The sequence below is a fragment of the Colletotrichum scovillei genome (genome assembly GCF_011075155.1).
Source record: "Colletotrichum scovillei strain TJNH1 chromosome Unknown Contig00003, whole genome shotgun sequence".
Taxonomy (NCBI): domain Eukaryota; kingdom Fungi; phylum Ascomycota; class Sordariomycetes; order Glomerellales; family Glomerellaceae; genus Colletotrichum; species Colletotrichum scovillei.
In genome coordinates this window covers 3913568-3926867 of record NW_023336261.1, presented here as the reverse complement: position 1 = coordinate 3926867, position 13300 = coordinate 3913568, and the positions used below count along the sequence as shown (strand labels likewise).

At 50.8% G+C, this 13300-nt stretch overlaps 4 protein-coding genes across 4 annotated transcripts; 1 reads left to right on the top strand and 3 right to left on the bottom strand.

The window, feature by feature from the left end:
- Nucleotides 1-289: 289 nt before the first annotated feature.
- Nucleotides 290-1534, bottom strand: HER10_EVM0011736 (uncharacterized protein; the record flags this gene model as incomplete). The annotated part of the gene is made up of 3 exons (XM_035481159.1): nucleotides 925-1534; nucleotides 702-826; nucleotides 290-569 (listed from the first exon to the last, which is right to left on the bottom strand). Exons 1-3 carry the CDS (start codon nucleotides 1387-1389, stop codon nucleotides 290-292), a joined length of 870 nt encoding a protein of 289 aa, XP_035336608.1. The 5' UTR covers nucleotides 1390-1534.
- Nucleotides 1535-3553: 2019 nt separating this feature from the next.
- Nucleotides 3554-3873, top strand: HER10_EVM0010655 (uncharacterized protein; the record flags this gene model as incomplete). Its single annotated transcript, XM_035480108.1, has 2 exons — nucleotides 3554-3601; nucleotides 3688-3873. The coding sequence occupies 2 exons, from the start codon at nucleotides 3554-3556 to the stop codon at nucleotides 3871-3873; spliced, it is 234 nt and encodes a 77-aa protein (XP_035336500.1).
- A 2628-nt stretch (nucleotides 3874-6501) lies between these two features.
- Nucleotides 6502-7470, bottom strand: HER10_EVM0003909 (uncharacterized protein; the record flags this gene model as incomplete). Its single annotated transcript, XM_035473570.1, has 3 exons — nucleotides 6502-6625; nucleotides 6688-7005; nucleotides 7067-7470. 3 exons carry the CDS (start codon nucleotides 7468-7470, stop codon nucleotides 6502-6504), a joined length of 846 nt encoding a protein of 281 aa, XP_035335882.1.
- Nucleotides 7471-10021: 2551 nt separating this feature from the next.
- Nucleotides 10022-10465, bottom strand: HER10_EVM0003654 (uncharacterized protein; the record flags this gene model as incomplete). The annotated part of the gene is made up of 2 exons (XM_035473320.1): nucleotides 10022-10219; nucleotides 10286-10465. The coding sequence occupies 2 exons, from the start codon at nucleotides 10463-10465 to the stop codon at nucleotides 10022-10024; spliced, it is 378 nt and encodes a 125-aa protein (XP_035335849.1).
- Between the last annotated feature and the right edge of the window lie 2835 nt (nucleotides 10466-13300).

Genomic DNA, 13300 nt, shown 5'->3' with positions numbered 1-13300 from the left:
ATGAACGTGAAGCTTTGCCCGTTGTGAAGATGCCGTTTGATCCAGGATAGCAAAGAAATATTAAAGGGACTAGGACAATTGTAAGTTCTCGGCTTTATTTCCGGCCAAGCCACGGCCTACATAAATCAAAATGGTATCTCATGCGTAGGGAAGAGCAACCATGTCTACAGCCGTATTCAGACATTATTCGACAACCACATCTCCATGAATCCAACCTTTACCGGTCACGTCCCCTTTTTTTTTCTTTTCCACCCTCGTCTCGATCGCGTATCGCAGTCTGTCCGACCCCTCACATACCCGCCATCTCCACCTCAGAAGCCCGCGCCTCGGCCGCCAGCTCGGGCGCGACGTCCACGAGCAGCGCGTTGGCGCCGTCGATGTCGGCGACCTGGCTCTCGAGCTGGGCTAGGAGGGCGTCGATCTCCGCGCGCTGGGACTGGATGGAGGCGAAGAGGGATTCGTTGGAGGCCTGGGTGTTTTGGAGGCGGGCGTTGAGGGTCGATTGTTGCGGTGCGAGGCGCGGGGCGAGGTGGGCTGTTAGGATCTCGTCGGGGGGGAGGACGTGTGGGCTGTTTGTGACTGGTGTTAGTCCTTGGGAGTTTGGTTTTGGGTGTCTCTGGTGTTACAGAGTATTGAGGCCCGAGAAGGGAGAGAGGGAGAGGAAAAGGGGAGGGGGGGGGGGGAGGAAGAGTGTGACGTACGGGATTGGTTCTTCGACGTCGCTGCCGCCTTCTTGTCTCCTGCGGTCTGCGTCGCTGACGAGGTTTTCTAGCTCGTTTAGTTTGCGGATGACGTCGCGGTCGGCGAGGATTGATTGGAAGTCTTTCTATAGGAGTGAGAAAAATCATTAGTATGCGGTTTCTTTTCTTCTTCGTATCTTTCCCTTCCATGCGGGTTGAACAAGGAATGAGACCCAAAACATACGTTACATCTCTCCTCGAGGTAATCCACCATTTGCTTCTGGACGTTGCGCAGGGTATTCGGCGCGTGGGCGGCGACGGTGGGGAAGCACGAGGCGAAATTGTCGTAGTTTACTTTGCGGAGGGTGCTGGCGAGGGCGCCGTCGTAGAGCTGGATGAAGCGTCCCGCGCGGGGGCCGGGGGTCGCGGGGGTGTGTTTTTGGGGGAGGGGAGGTGAGGCGGGCGGTTGTTGTGGTTGTGTCTCTTGCGCTTGCTGTGATGGTTCTTGTGGTTGCTGTAATGATTGCGCTGTCGTTGCTGAGGTTGCTCCTGGTGCTGGTGTTGTTGTTGATGTTGACGATACGCCGGCGCCGGGATGCGATTCGGTCTCGGGTTGGTGTTGGACGGCGTGGTCTTGCGATTGGATCTGTGATGATGATTCCTTTATCGATTGCGAGGGTTGTGACTGGTCTTGGTCGGGAGCGGACATTTTGTGCGGAGTGGGTGGGCTGATGAGCGGTGGTGGGAGGTGGTTTTTCGTTGCTTGCTTGAGTTCGCGATGCGATGCAATGCGACTGCGGTGATGTTTAAGTGAAGATTAGCGGCTGGGATCCCGGATAGACGTGACGCGTTCTGTGGTTAAGGTCAGGTACGTTGGTGGGGGTGGGCACAGGTCAAAACGGCGCGAAGATGACGGGAAGTTCACGTGCTTTGCTTACCTTACCTTTCTTTAGCTTGGGCCATTTATGTTTTTTTTTTTTTTTTTTTTTCCCCTTGGCGGGTGGGATGAACGCCGCCAAGACAATCCAGATGCGAGCGATCCCGGCCGGCCGGTTGGTTCTGTTCCTGAATCCTGGCAGCTTGGCGTGGGGATTTTTTTGGCGCCGCTCGCCTTTTCTTGCTCTTGTCCGTTTGGGGAAAGTCAATTCGAACCTCTATACGGGTGCCTTATCCATCTTGGTGTATTTGAACGACGAGTGTAGGTGTACGGAGTGTCATTCTCAGGAACGCAAGTCTGCTACTCACTCCGTCGATATGTCTTTGGTTCTCTCTTTGAAACTCGCAAGCTGCTCCACGATTTTTTCTTTCTGCTCACACCAAATGGACCTTGCCCACGTTGTCCCTGCGAAGTTGAGCGCGAGAGAGGTTGAGGCGTGAATCTTGAATGGTGGCCTCTGCCCATTCAACGTCATATCATCGTCACACTAAAATGCGTTAGAAAATCGATCACCAAATCGTAAGTATAGAGTCCTTCATTGCTCGTCATAAGCGAGGCAGTGGTGGGAGACTGAACCTCGTGCACTTAGACTCCAAATACCTCAACGAGCCGTGCATCTGAGAGTCGGCGTTCTTCATCAACGACATCCATGATAAGCAGGCCACAACTTTTAGCAACGTGACGGAAAGTGACAATCACCGACCTGGAATGCGATGCTTAATATAGCAGCACGCCATTCTACGAAACGGTAGCATGAGGGACTAGTTCGTTAACTCCTTGCTATACGAAGAAGCCTCGAAGCGCCCCCCGCGGCCCCCGCCCCGGGCACTTGTCGGAGTAGTACTACCGTCCGAGCAACAACCGCAACTGACACAAAGTATTCTCCGAGGAAACATCACCTCAGTCTAGAGACCAGACCACATTGAACTGGAAACCATCGTGACTGGAACTCGTTTCACTTTGTTGTTATATTCAGCTCCTCGCGCCGTTCAACGCGTTTTCAAACAAATGTTTCAAGAAAGCACCTGAGGCGTGAGAAGCCGACTCTCCTTCGCTAGCCGTGTCATCTGATAGTTGTCTTGATCTACCGGCCCATCAACACGCCCCCCTGTGAAAGCCATCTGCCTCAACTCGTATCATAAAGGCTAAGCATTTCATCTCATGTCCTCCCCTCGGCTCCCCCTGAGTTCGGTATCTCGAGCCGATGTGGAAGTCCGCATGGCGAGCGAAGCAAGTAATTCCAACCGAGAAGCCGCGAGCCAGAAACGAAGGCTGCTTCGCCTCGTTCGGGCCCCTCGGGGCATGACTTCCATCCATCTGCCCTTCCAAAGTCGGTCTAGATCGTCCTTGTGTGACCCGCCCCGAGGAAACCACCATTCTGTAACTTGCGTGCAGTTTGAACAAGCTTCATACAAGCTTCATATAGTACCACACATAGCCTCCATCAAATCAATACAACTCTGCCTATCCTGGCTAGCCGGACCTCGAAGCATACATCAAATACATGTAGATGTTTCCTGATTCGACCAGACACGGTTAGGCAGACACTTCCGGTGGGATTCCTTGTCCTGGAGAGACAGGAAACGGCGTCATGATCAGCCCTCATCATCTGCCAGGCACGGCGGTAGAAGCCCCTTTTGGTATTGTCCTGGAAAGTCGTGATACCCAGGTGGTTTATTTTTAGATGCGGTTAGTATTGTGTTTGGTAAACCTGCATCATGCTCGTGGGTGCGGTAAAATAGTGTCACTTCTCTTTGTCTACATATCTTATATAAGGCCCCGAACAAAGTCTATCTCCAAATGCAGATCCGCCCTTACATTTCTCACAACCTCAGAAACATACAGACCGCCCAGAACTACATACAACTCCATCTCGTTAATCCTACAAACTCCTCAAACGACACACTCAACCCCGTCCCCATCTTCCTAGCCCAACATGCGTTTCTCCTTCGCCGCCCTCCTCGCCATGACGACAGTCGCCTTGGTAAATACCTACCCACATCTCTTGCGTCCATCTTGGCCTTTCCAGCAGAACAAAAGTAAACTAATCATGTCCCTCACTACTAATAGGCCACTACTACTCCCCACGCCAGCACGGCGACGGGCGGCGTCAAAGCCGCTGCCACGAAGAGCAGCTCAGCATCAGCCAAGGCGACTTCGACTACCACTCACAGCAAGAACGCCGGCCCCAGGGAGACCGCGGCAGTTGCCCTCGGCGTCATGCTTGGCGGCATGGGCCTTGTTGTCAACATGTGAGAAGAGAAAAAGGCTGTCAGGTGGCTCGGCTTCAGATACCTTTGATGTCACGAGATGTCTGAGTCTAGTGGATTTTCGGTTTATTTCTTGGGCGGATTAAGGGGGAGAGCATTCGAAGAGGGTGGATTGTGGGTGGCTTGGGAAGTATCCCGATGTCAAACGGGTACAACTGCTCCTGGCGGGTAAATCCAGATCTGGGATTATTTTGTTCGACTGTGTTGTTGTTCTGCTACTAAAATAACATTCTTGAAACAATATTTGGCTCCCCGTGAGAAGAACCCTGAACGTTTGATGTGGCTACAAATCTTTGATTGACTAGAAAAGGGGAGGGGACTCCGAGGTCATTATGACAGCCAACCCACTCGAGTTTGATCGCGTAGAGCTCGAACGAATCTCTATCCTATGAGTCTAAGAAAACAAAAAGCATAACACTATCTGGTCAACCAAGCATTTGACTTGTCGGCCATCTCTGACGCCACCTCCAAATCAATGCCATCGCCCATTCTCAAGGAGACCGTTCTAATTCGCAGTGGCCAGTACTGACATTAAATCCAGACAAAACAAACCGGCACACACTCGCGGATCACTTCCCCGAGTCTTTTTAGAGTCTCATGGGCCATTGAGCATTAGCACAATATGGAACAGTCGAGCTAGTCCGCCGTCCCCCACTCCGTCAAGCCCGCGCATCCACACCTTCGCCAAAACTCCACGAGCCACCACAAAAACTTCAAAAGACATACAACACCAGGTATTCGCTGGTCGTCACCGACCCAACTACTAATCCGGCCCTCATTGGCTTATCTATGGGAGAGCGGACGGGATCCCGAGTTTTCCAATGGGTATGGTCGTATGTGGTGGTTGAAGGCGAGGTTTGGGTTCATGCCGACTGAGTGCTTGGAACCTGAGGGGACGACTAGAGGCCGAAAATGCACGCGGCAGCTTCTCAAGACACTGGATAATGGAAATTTCATAGCTTTCAGCTTCCGGTCTCGTTGATTGTAGGACCGTAAGGTAGGTAAGGCCCCATGAAGGGGGCTCGGACGAGAGGATTGACTTACAGCTTGGCTCAGGCCCCAAGCGTGGAACATCTCGTAGTTGTGATTACTAGAGGTGTACGTAAGACTCGTGAAATGTGATTTTGAAATGTTTTCATACCAAGACTTTCATGCCGAAGAGGCTTTGTATGAACTTGTGTTTCGTGCGGTACTCGCTGGAATTGCCTCGCCTCGGAAAGCCGTTCTCATCAACAACGTGGTCGTCTACTTGTTTTACGACTATCACAAACCGACTCAAGAATTTTTGTACCATGTCAACTATATTCCCTTGTTTATACGCGTAAGAAGGCCCGGGGAGAAGATTCAGTTCAAAGACCTCACCACCGGTATGGCTACATCTCTTGGCGATTAGCATGGCGCTCATGCTATGATCGTACGCGAACTCGAACTCGTAGCCTTCTATGTAGACGCCAAGGTGGAGCCGAATAGAAGAGGGTACATAACGGACCGTGGCCAGGGTACATGGGATGGCTATCATTTGAGAAAAACATGCCGCTAGTGAGCCAGTTCAATCAGTGTTGCCTACAGCTAGTTCTGTCATCCTCTCCAAGCTTATTGTCCGCGCCTCCCTCAAGATCAAAATGATCTGACTCACACAAAACCGGATTGTAGGCATTAAACGGACCGCACAAACTGCATACTTCCGATTCTCAACTTCGCCCCCCCTCCCCCGCCCCCTTCTCTCCTGCTCGTCCGATCCTTCACTGCTTGATTCTGAGCCAAGATACCTATAGAGCTGATACAATTTGATCATCAGACCCCTGGTGTAGCAGACAGCGCGGCTGTTGGAGCTATCACAGTAAGAACAAACGGAGCTCCGACTAGAAGCTGTGAGCTCTCTGATGGTGAAGATGTTGTCTGACTGGGAATTGAGGTTCCACCCATACTAGATGGAGGCAATTTAGGAGTAAGAGAGTTTGTCGGACTGCTGATTGATACTTGCGAGGTAGTCGTTGGAGGGAGCAGGCCGGACGTTGAACCTGGCGACAGAGTGGCGGGTGGGCCCTGTGGTGTGGTACTCGCAAGGCTGAGTGAGCCGCTGAGAGAAGTTGTAGACAAAGGACCGTTCAGAATAGTGCTTGATGAAGTAGCTGGCGATGTTTCGTTTCGCCACATCCCAGTTGATGGGCTAGAACTCGGGGTCAGACTCAAAAGTGACGTCGTAGAAAGGGGGGATGTCGATGGAAGGCTACTCCTCGTGCGAGTCCTTGAAAATCTTGTGTCTGAGGTGCTAGCTGATGAAGATGTCGTGAACATACTGGATGCCGTGAGAGATGGTGTGGTTGTCAAAGGTAGTTCGCTAGTCACGGAGGTAGAACCTCCGGTTCTTGATGTGGACGATATTGTTGAAAGCGAACTCGTTGTGCTCAAGGGAGCCGACGTGGTTAGGGTTGAACTTGGTGATGTTGTCGAACTTGTTGGACTTTGGTCTGTGGTGGTAGTTGACTGTGTTGATATTGTAGAAGGTGTGACAGAAGTAGTGGATGAAACATCAAGGCTTGAAGAGCTGGTAGTACTGCTGGGAGAAGAGCTAGAAGAAGTACTGGAAGAAGTACTAGATGTACTAGAAGTACTAGAAGAGCTGGACGAGCTGGAAGAGCTGGAAGAGCTGGAAGAGCTGGAAGAGCTGGAAGAAGAACTGGAAGAAGAACTGGAAGAAGAGCTGGACGAGGTGCTGGTTGTCGATGTAGTCGTAGCTGTCGCTCCAATAGTAACAGTACCCGAGACAGTCCCTGAAGCCTTGACCGTCGATGTGTACTCCTGTCCGGCGGCAACGATCGAGGTTATGGTGACATAGTCAATCTTGACCACGCGATCACAGTCAACACAGCCGGCAGCATTAAGCAGCAGGGCTGAATCCCATTCACTATCGCTTTGATCGCAAATGGCAAACACCATGGTCTGGGTTCCGGACGCAGGAATGCCCACGAGAAGGGGAGGGGATGACCCTGGGTAGGACGTGACACTGTTCGGCGGCGTGATCACGATTGGTTGTGCAAGGAGATTAGACACTGCCGTAATGCCGTTAGAATACTGTTGACCGCCTAGATAGATGCCGATAGGATCAGCAGATCCACTGGAAGGTGTCAGCAAGCTTGTAATTACACCAGTTCATACTGACTTGGATGTTCACATACCCCTCCTCTTCCGATGCGAGGATGAATTCGACTTGAACGCCGCTGTATCCGAGGTCGATGGCGATATCTACGGTTAGAATAGCGGCATTGAATGTGTTCGGACCGCAGTATGCGACAGAACCGGCCGCGCCGTTGTTCACGTAGTGATCGCCATTGGGAAGAGCTCCAACGGCGGTTCCAGTCGTTAAGATGGCGCCGTTTCCAATGCCACCGAGGCCGGCAATGAAAGTCCCGGAGCTGACGGCCGCACCCGAAAAGATCGCTTGCAGGACAGTTATTCCAGGGCCGTTGAAAATAGCATTGGCGAGGACATTGGCATCGTTGGTTTGAGTGACGCTGAAACTTCCGCACAGGGGCGCAAAAGCTGCAAGGACAGCAAGCAGGATGGACCTCTTGAACGGCATCTCGAAAGATTGATGACGTATGTCAGGACGACAGAAGTTTCAATGAAAAGCAGGATGTTCTCGTAAGGAATGGCAAGAGTAGCGGTGGAATATAAAGACATATCAGCCGCACGCGTCCGACACTTACAACAAGGCGAGGGATCCTCAAGATCAAATACGACATTACGCAACGTGCCTCGAAATGGACGTGAACGCCCCTTTTCACCCTGATCAAATACCGAGACATCATGGCTCGCAGTATCATTGCAGTTACACGGGCAGGTCTAGAGCTGGGGCATGAAGAATGATGAAGCATACTGGTGAAGTGATCACGGCGGATTACTTTGTCACCGTGTATCGTGTCATTTACAACGTAATGACCTATTCTTGATCAAACGATGCCATACTCATCCTGCTATTGCCAACCACGCAAGATTTGGGGGATACGAAAACAAAGCTTCCGTCAATATATGTACTAGGTTGCATGAACTGCATTGATCATTCGATTTCTTCCCGCTGCGATCGTCATTGCAAGAAGTCTAGATAAAACTTCTTTCTCCATTTATATTTCAATACTATATTCAGATATGGTCTAGGCTCTTGGAGGAGAGCTTACCGTCGCACAAGAGGGAACATTGGGTTTTTTGTGACATATCCGCATTCTTCGGCACTCCACAGCTTGCTTTTGAATCAAAAAGTACCGAGACTCTAGATTCCAGCAGAAAGCTTATTTCACATGTCCAGGAATTCTGAACGTTGAAGGACGCCACGGCGAAGAGGCATCCAGGCGGCATCATGAGCGGCGCAATAGCAATGAATGTTACACACAATTTCGTGGGAGACTAAAAGCTCACTGATTCAACAGCTCATGTAATGTCTCTAAAATTAGTGATATTTCAGCCGCTGTAGTGCCTCGTATGCTTCGAATCACGCGAAACATCATACTTTCCCCCCTTCGCCTGTCGGCTAATTCATCATTCCAGGGATCTACTACAGGGTTTGTGAGTCTCATCACTACTTTTGAGAGCCTGGCACGAATGATATGATTCAGGTAGGTCAAATCGTTTGATGAGTACAAGACTGTGGCCCTAGCTTTGTCGACGAGGTTGAGGTTGCAATCGGGGATCGTATAAATATACTTGTCCTTGCTTCTCTAAGGCTTAGTTGGTACAAGTGCATACAAGCCTAAAACTATGCCTGGAGACAGACCTTGAAGCAGATGTTGTCGTCATTCCATTGCTGACCGTACTACGATGCGACGTAGGGTATCCTCATAGTAGCTGCTAGTTCTGGATTGGTGTTACTCTGTCAAAGAGACCTGATGAAGGAAGGATACCTGGTGCTTCCGAACATAATGGAACATCCTGCCTTAGTGGGACTTTATGAGTAGGTGGGCTGGAGAGGCGGTACAAGTCCCAACGGAGCACAACGTAAGGAGAAGACGGCACAAGGGCCGCGTTGGAGGAGATTGAGCGAGCTGTGGGCAGAGCGGGTGGTTCTGGGAGTTGAGTTTCAACTCAAAGGGTGGGCTTTCGACCGCGGAAGACTGGATCAAGAGGATTTGCGACGAAGGGACAGAGGCCTTCGTTGCGCACTTCATCCCAAATCTATGAATTATACGGAGGTTGATGATCGACATGCTTCAACGGGATGACGGGCTCGGCTCACGAGCGCCAAACTTCGATCCTATAGGAGAAGTGCTACGGATTGCTTGCACGCCATCTGAATATCCCTTGGGAGCCACGCAAAGGCTCTTTGGAGTTTGAAATAACGCCTTCAACCCACTGATGCCCTTTCAATTTTCCTGCATCGGACAGCGTTGAAGCAACTGGGAGCGCCTTGGCGGGCGATGACATGTGACTACAAGACACCTTTCCCTCGATTTTTTGGAAGCCTTGTACTTTGGCCAGAAATAGTCTACATTAACGCTTCCCGAGAGGAGGGAGGTGAGTCCGGTTTTGGATCCTTGTCATGTCCCAAACATCAACGCCATACTACATGACGAATGTGTGGATTGGTCTTTGGGAGCCATCTGTAGAGGATGAACGAGCAAAACAAAATGCTAGGAAAAGGTGCTAGCGGATATACGGAGCCTGTGTATTTGCCTTCGAGCTCTGATAGTAGGGGAGGAAATGATCCTATGATACAGTTGTCTCATCGAGAATCTGGTTCATAGTCATAATCATCACTGCTAGATCTGTGCATAAACTATCGAGGAAAGCCATAATTCTGCAACGCCATATAAATTGTCGGTATACACGTCAGCAGAGCAGCCTTTCGGCCGGTACGAGGCCAATAATCGTATATTGACTTCGTATGGGTGGTATGTAGGGATATGGAAGGAGGAAATTGGTGGGCAGAGCCCACGATTCCTCCGTGGGTGCAAGTAGGTGGGAGGGCTCGTTGGCACGGGCCCAGACCGCCTACCTACCTAATCCACCTTTTCTGCCTAGTATTCCAACATAAATAAACAGAAGAAGCCTCCAACTCTTCAATCCTTCTAGCAGGGTCTGAAAGAGTCCCGTAGGAGGGTAGAATTGCAAGCTACCGTGCGCAGCCTCACCTGGCCCGTTCATCGACTTGGTCGCAAGAAGAAGGTAAACATGGCCAAGAGAAAAATAGTTGGCATTCTCGAATAGAAAATGTCTACAATTAATGCGTTGACATGAGGGGTAATCTCGTCCAAGCCCTTCTTTTCAAAGACCCTGGCGAGTCGCCAGGTCCAGGTAGCGGTGGTCAGGAGCAAATTGCCCCACAACCATGATCCTCCCTAGGTGAAGAGAGGTCAGTCATTACTATTCAATTCTGTGATGAAGGAAAAAGAAAGTGTTCTCACCACTGATTGGAAAGGTAGACATAACAGAAGCCCTACGAAGAAGAGCAGGATCTTGATCATGCCATCCGTGGCAAGGTCTTGCGACACAAGACGTACGTCCTCCGCTCCTGGAAGCCCCAAGACATAGTATTGCTTCATAACCGAGATCGAAATTTGGATCCCGACGACGCCTAATGCCATAATCCAACCGAGGGCGTGAGAGGATTGATTTACTATGAACCAGAAGTTTCGTACTTGCTGCCTTTCTCCGGGCTGGCCCCAGAATAGAATGCCGAGTTCTCCAACGAGCAAGAGAACGCCTGCGTGTGCCAGTGAGAGGAAGAACCCATCAATAGACTCGAGGTATTCGTAGGCGTTATAGTATGTTTTCGGCACGTCACACTTCTGTCGAGCTATCCAAAGAATTGAACAAGCCTTGGAGATAGAAACCGCTAGGTCACTGAGAAATCCAGGCAGTGAGCTTGCGATCGATGAATTTGTACTTAGACCACCCCAACTTATGTTTGCTATGCCAATAAAATTACGGTTACTTACATGACTAAGAGACGTTCGAGCGCCCAGAGCATCCGTCTTGCTTGTCTGGTGACTTTCTCCTTCTTCCCTATATTCGTCCAGGATATGTTGAACAGCCTCAAGGCGGACACGGAGAGGAGAATAACGTTCATCGTGATTGTCAAAAGTGGAATCCTTTGATATTGATGCCATAGTTGGGATTTCTCAGCAGCCAACGAGGCGACTTTGCCAGCGGCGCATAGTAACGCTGCGTCGGCATTGGAACTAATAGGCGGATTTGACTTATTCATTCTTGTAGTCTCCCGGGTGTTCGTGTGTTTTTGCTCTTTTCGATTGCTAAAATGAGGGTTTCCGGTTCCGTTAGGTAGTTGTATGCTCTGGCCCCTACGGCCATTTTGCAAGGGTTTCGGCAGTTGACGTCACCTCGCAGTGCCAATGATGACTTGCATCCTGAATCTGCGGACAATATCGCTCTCGTAGAACCCAGGTTGGTCAAGCATGTAAGTTTTCAAGCGGCTTTTCATGCTTGTTGAACGTGGTCTTCATGTATTGGGCGCGGCGACTCGAGGACTGGATGACCTTGCTTCGCGTACAGGTAAGAAAAAGAACGTCGTCAACATACCGTTCTGGACGGAATTGACCAAGCCTTGTTCAAATTGAACTTGAGTCCGACGTGCAAATTCGCCAATGTATACATGCTTAAATGGCTCATTACCTCATCCTATGGCGGACGCCGAGGAAGGCTCACGGTCATGTTCCGACTCGGGAACAAATTTGGGATCATAATCGGAACCGATGTCGATGATAGTTGTAGTTTATAGCTCTGGGTTTGACTCGGGACTCTACATCATTAGCGAATCTACAGAATACTGCTCATAGGATGCTAAAATAGGTGTAAGGCACTCAAGCCCTACGACCTCATCATACGATGGGCTAGGCAAGTCGCGTTTCTCAACACCGCTCCTCACTCTACAGGTTGGATGACCCGGCCGAAGAGACTGAGGACATGGCTTGCCCGTTGGAAGCCTTGCGCACGGAGGCGTAGAGGGCACCGCGTAAGACGGTACTGAAAGCTGTTTCCTGATCCGAATCGGCGTCGTCGTCGGCTAGGGTGGTGTAGACGCGCAGCTTCTCCAAGGCGGCGGCCCGTTGCGGTTCACCGTTATCGGCGGCGTAAGCCGTACTCACTACCACGAAGCCCCGTTCGTGAGTAAGGTCTTGCAACGTGCTGCGAAACTCTGTTAACATCTTTACGAGATGTTTTACTTGTGGTTGCTCCACCATTCCGAGTTTGAGCGGTCACCAGACTTATCTGGGAGAGTAGACTTTTGATCGGCCAGGCAGCGCTTTCAATATTACTTTCGCAAACGAGGTATCAAGTTCATCACTGGGCGCTGGATAGCTGAGGTCGATGCGATGCGAGGGCCGTGGATACAGGCAGTTCGAGATGGACATTGCAATGGATGAGAGCTCGCTGACTGTCTGTCTTATTCATCCACGAGTCCGTACAATCGGCGCGAAACGTGACTCTCGGCGGCGTCAGATGCTACATCCACCGTGGATGAACTTCGACTGCCCGAACCTCCAGATCGCGATGTCCGTCTTGGGAAGCGCAGTCTCGCATTGCAGCGCCGTCATCAACACTGCGGCCCCACCGCGGCGCCGGGTTCGGGCGAGGGGTACGCCGCCGCCTCCGTGGCAATGGGGGCCCCACCCAAGTGATCCCAGCTGTGCATTATGCGTAGATATATTCGTAGGAACTGTGTCTCGTCTTTAATCGCTTTCGAGAGAAACCATGCCTTTGTATCTCATCCAACATAGGGCGGAAAACAAGGACATATTTAGTCCTGAGTTAATCTGTTGAACAAGGAGCGGACTGGCGACATTCTCTAGCCGGTGGCAGAGAAGACCCAACGTTCGATCAAATTGAGTAAGAAGCATAAACTTCGTGCACTTCCTCGGCCTGCATAGTTAAGCTCAAAGTCCTGTTCAGCTTCAAGCGTAAGTGGGAGGCCTGACCCGTTCCCGGGTCATATCCATCTTCATTTACATAAACTTTACTAGGGCTGACAGACGATTTGCTCATCTCATCAGCCATCCTGAGTTTGACTTCACCCTGAATTGTTACTCATCGCTTGGCACAAATTTCGGATGAATAGTAGTTGATGAGAGTATAATTCCAGGAACTGCCTTGTGACGCTTGTCACAACGCAAGAAATCAAACTCCAAAATATGTTCACAAGATTCCACGGGCGGTCCCCAACTGGATTCATTGAGAAGCCCGCCACCCCCGGCTATATTACATCATGAGCGACATTCGAGCTTACTCATTGTATCCCGTACCGCAGCCAGTCTGGTGGAAACGCGGACGGGAGGCACAGCCCGGCGATCAACCTCGAACAATTGACCGAATCGAGCGCTACGAGAAGAGAGAGGGTCCAGAACTCCAGACCCATCTCGCCTTTCGCCATCTTCCAGACTCTCCCCCCTCCGCCAAAACCC